This window comes from Apis dorsata, unplaced genomic scaffold, assembly GCF_000469605.1.
Source record: "Apis dorsata unplaced genomic scaffold, Apis dorsata 1.3 scaffold_538, whole genome shotgun sequence".
NCBI classification, from domain to species: Eukaryota; Metazoa; Arthropoda; class Insecta; order Hymenoptera; family Apidae; genus Apis; species Apis dorsata.
Window position 1 is genome coordinate 36,507 of NW_006263759.1, and position 4,703 is coordinate 41,209.

At 39.0% G+C, this 4,703-nt stretch overlaps 2 protein-coding genes across 2 annotated transcripts in view; both read right to left on the reverse strand.

Moving 5' to 3' along the window:
* Window positions 1-404: 404 nt before the first annotated feature.
* On the reverse strand, window positions 405-3,165 carry LOC102678859. The gene is made up of 2 exons (XM_006620831.2): window positions 2,411-3,165; window positions 405-746 (listed from the first exon to the last, which is right to left on the reverse strand). Exons 1-2 carry the CDS (start codon window positions 2,733-2,735, stop codon window positions 406-408), a joined length of 666 nt encoding a protein of 221 aa, XP_006620894.1. The 5' UTR covers window positions 2,736-3,165; the 3' UTR covers window position 405.
* Window positions 3,166-3,768: 603 nt separating this feature from the next.
* Window positions 3,769-4,703, reverse strand: part of LOC116186267 — a 2,399-nt gene continuing 1,464 nt past the window's right edge. Inside the window, exon 6 of the mRNA XM_031512956.1 lies at window positions 3,769-3,810. Coding sequence (XP_031368816.1) covers window positions 3,769-3,810 — 42 coding nt within the window. The remainder of the gene's footprint in view (window positions 3,811-4,703) is intronic.

Here is a 4,703-nt window from a genome sequence, read left to right on the forward strand (position 1 = left end):
ATGCGTTATTTTTTTCATATCAAAAAAGAAACGCGATTTTCTATAAATAAAAAAAAAATAATAAATAAATAAATATAACTTAAATAGAAAGAATAACATATGGATTACACCACATATTCGTGTTAATTATTAATATAGACGATAGTTGTTAAAAATGCGATCGAGGGAGAACAACGATTAACAATTTTTTTTTTTTTTTTTTTTTTTTTTTTTTTTTACCTAGAAACCCGGGAGGGGGGAAAAAAAAGGAGGGGGGCATTTTTTTTTTTTTTTTTTTTTCTTTTTTTTTTTACCTAGAAACCTGAGTAGGGAGAAAATAATGGCAGCGACGATTTTTTTCCTTATTTTTTCGCTGCTCATCATTTCGCGTAATCTCGATCGAAAGATGAGAATTTCGATCCTCCATCAATTTTTCGGGGCGTAGGCGGAATAAGGCAAATCTTGAGGAGAATCGTTGGAGGAGGATCGTCCCCAATAATTGTGATCGTGATCGTCGTGATCGTAATGATGCTGGTGTTGAGCGTGCTCGTAATATATCACCTTGGACGGTTTAGCGTTCTTCAGGTCTAACCAGAATTTGGTGGCGTTGATGACGAGGGTAGCGATAGCGATGAAGAAGAATTTGAGCTGGAAGTGAGTCGAGATCAGTTGAAGGAGAAGGCTGAGCTTGGCTTTGAACAACATCACCAAACCGAGCAGCTTTTGCAGTTGCTTCTTCTTCTTCTTTCTCCTCCCACGTCCTTCCTCTGCAAATCGAAATTCTTCCGTTTGAGAAACGTTTGAGAAACGTGTCACTTGGATCAATCACTTGCGAACGAATCAAGTTTTTATCGGAATATCTGTTATTATTAATTATAATTTCTAGAAAGAAAAAAGATATCAGAAATAATACGTAATAATAAATTTTCTTTATTCCGCCAAGAGGAAACGTTAATAATAACGCGCGAATCGACACAGATACTATGAAAATACTCGGCAACTTTACCACGAACTCACTCTCTTCGGTCGCCTAGGTGGCCGCGATTTGCGCCACCATCAATTGTTTACGCGAGTTTAAGTGTAACGAGACGTTCTCAAGATATACACGCTAATTCGTATTACGCCTCTACTTTCATTCGCTTCTCCCTTTTTAACCGTTTTTGACGAACCGTTTACGGGTTGAATTGGTTTCGTCACAAAAAAAAAAAAAAGAAAAGAAAAAAAATTGATAAGAGTAATCGGAGTAATAATTTGAGATGAACGAGTCCGGTGACCCGGATACTTTCAACTCTTGTGGGCCACATAATTCCCCTCTGATGATGATGATGATGGCTTTCCCCTCGAAGAAGAAGAAGAAGAAGAAGAAAAAAAGAAAGAAAAAAAAGTCACGGTCTTTGGACGAAAAAAATTCGAACATTTCAATGAAAAAAAAAAAAAAAAAGAAATTACGATATCGTTGCCTCAACTGGCGGAAGATTGTTCTGTCAAATTGTTCAATTTCTACGATTCGCTCGACAAATGACGACAACGAAGTGTAGGATAACGAGCATGATGATACCGTTAGAGCAAATTTGCCCAAGTCGCATAATCATTAAATAGTGTGCAAACCGAGAGAGAAGTTGACATGGTATCGAATGTTGAATTTCAAGTCAAACGTGTCCTAGTTGACCTAAAGACACGTATTCTCTCCTCTAACGTACTACTACACGCCTCGTCTTCTTCTAACGTTCACGTGTTAATGCGCTTCTTCGCAACGTTGTGAAATGTTCCGTGTAAATGTAATTAGTCTCGTTTGCTTTGCTCCGTCGTACTAATATATATATATATATATATATATATATATATATATATATATATATATATATATATATAGGAAGTTCGAATTCGGTTATCTTCTTTCTACTCTCTCTATCTATCTCGGTAGAGTTTGTTTTTAAACGCACGATTTTTCTCGAGTATTTTAAGGTTGAAAAAAGACGAGAAATAAATAAACAACTTGGGAATGCTGTTCGAAGTTATCGTTTCGATTCGAAAGATTGGCGAAGAAAAAAAGGACGACGATAAAGAGAAAGAGAGAGAGAGAGAGATAGAAAGAGGTCAGTGAAATTTCCTGGATATCTAAAAGCTAATAAGGCGAATCTCGTCGTCGAGTTTCGAAGATAAAACGAGTTAATTTTAAAATTGGTAAAAGTCAGCCGACTTTTTTTACGACGTCGATCAGACACGTGGAAAAATTCACATTTGATTTTTTTTTTTTTTTATTACNACGCGCGTACGAACACGTGCTCTCTCAACTTTTCTCTTTCATCCAACTACCTTTGTGGCTACTACCTTTTCTTTTTTTTCTTTTCTTTTCGACTCGACAGAAATTTATCGCAAAGAAATTTATCAAATTTCGTTACTTCGAAAAAAAAAAAATCACTATTCTCACCGTGTTCACCAAGTTGTGAAGTTTCGTCCACCTGATCCGCTCTTCCGGGATTTTGAATGTCGTCGACAAGTTCGGCCACGAAATTACCAGCCTGCTCGATCACCACGCTCATCGGTGTCTCGCTCTTCTTCCCCGTCACTTGCATCTCGATTCGATCCATGCTTCTTGCCAGCCTCGCGCCCAAACATCCCAACGTGTTCTCCTGTAACGCGCAGTCGAGCAACGCCTCGTCACTCTCCTCCTCGGTTTTGCCGATCGGTTCACCCCGAGCATCGTGGAGGATCGTAATCCCAAGGAGAAACAAGACGGTCACTGTTATCCTCATGATAGGAGGGAGAGGGGGAGGGACGACGTGTTATAAAATTTGCGGGCGAAACTGAACACTGATCCGAAAACTCCACTGATCCCCCCGTAATGATTCACAGTTCATCTACTACCTCTCCCTTCGTCCTTCACCCTTCTCCAATTCGATCCTCTCGCGTCTTCGACTCGGCCTTCCGCTTTTTATATCCTTGGACCGTGTGTCACGGGCACGAAGTGGTTGTGGAAGGCGCGTGGTCGAACATATATCAGACTCTAACCCCTTCCTTTTGGACTTCCGCCAATCAAGTTGGTCCTGTTTCAAGTCGGACCTCGCTCGCCATCCCCCCACTGCCACGGTTTTCGTGGGCACACATTGTTGTTGAAACCGAGCCGCGTCTGGCTCTCCTTAAGGAATTCTGGCCGCCTCGTGGGGTCGGGCCGCTCCTGTGAATGGGAAAGAATTTTTACCGGTTATCCGCGCCTGTGCAACGCGAGAAAGAGAGATATCCCTGAAACTTCCCGATGGAATCGTTATCGAGTTGAGTCATTTTTGTTTTCGTTCGAAACGAAATACGAAATTTCCTCCTTGCCAATTTCTTTCAAACACACCAATTTTTCTCTTAATAAAACGCGGATATTCCTCGACCTCTTCCATCGCCAAAGTTTATCTATTTGATTTTTTATTAATTTCTATAGACGAGAGTGGAACGAGAGTTTTAAAGATACGAGAGGGAAGGGGTCTTAACGAAGAAATTATTACGTTCGTCGATCGAAAAATTTCCTTCCTCCTCCCTCTCGTTGGAAATTGCCATCCCCCGTAATTTCCATCGCGTTTCCTGTTACATTTTTAATGACACGTCGATACGATGTTTCTTTCTTTCTTTTTTTTTTTTTCTAGTTACTGAAAAGCATTAATGGAATTAACATTGTACTCGTGTAGCTTGGCACGGGTGTGAGTCACGTACGTGGACCAACGACAGAAATTCCGCTTGGACAACGCTGGGATGCTAATACAACCTAATTCTTCTGGCCATCTTTTTTTTTTTTTTTTTTCATTAAGCTAGGAAGAGGCACGGGGCCGTAGTGAAATCGCGTTGCTTTCGAAACGCCATGGAATTAAGAACGAATTAAAAATAACTCGCGCCTTTATCCCTAAGATCTTGAATGGATCTTCGATTCGATCGAGTATTTATTGCAAGAGTATTTATTCCATGTATCGACGATTATCGATGCAAATAAAATAAGATGAAAATCTCTTCGTTTCCATTCGTTTCGAATAATAATCGACGGATCCAATTATATATATATTCTCTGCTCTCGATTAGCATAATCGAAAACGTTGCGCATAATCGGCGCGAAAGAGGGAACGGTCACAGCTTGGTTATGAATGATTATTACAGGATGAATCATCGTTGGCACAAAAGATTCTTTGAGCGCTCGAGTGAAAACGCTTGCTTTGATTTGATTAATTTGATAAATTGAGAAGCGATTGAAAATTTAATCGGGAGAGGAGAGGAGAGATTTACGATTTTTCATTTTCCTTTTTATTTCTCGTCGATGTTTCTTTCTTTCTTTTTCTTTTTTTGCGTTACATGAAATTCGCGAAAGATCAGAAGAGAAGAAAGTAAGAGATTAATTTGATAAATTGTCAAATTGAGAAGCGCTTGAAAATTTAATCGGGAGAGGAGAGGAAAGATTTTTCATTTTCCTTTTTATTTCTCGTCCATGCTTCTTTCTTTCTTTTTCTTTTTTGCGTTACGTGAAATTCGCGAAAGATCAGAAGAGAAGAAAGTAAGAGATTAATTTGATAAATTGTCAAATTGAGAAGCGCTTGAAAATTTAATCGGGAGAGGAGAGGAAAGATTTTTCATTTTCCTTTTTATTTCTCGTCCATGTTTCTTTCTTTCTTTTTCTTTTTTGCGTTACGTGAAATTCGCGAAAGATCAGAAGAGAAGAAAGTAAGTGATTAATTTGATAAATTGTCAAATTG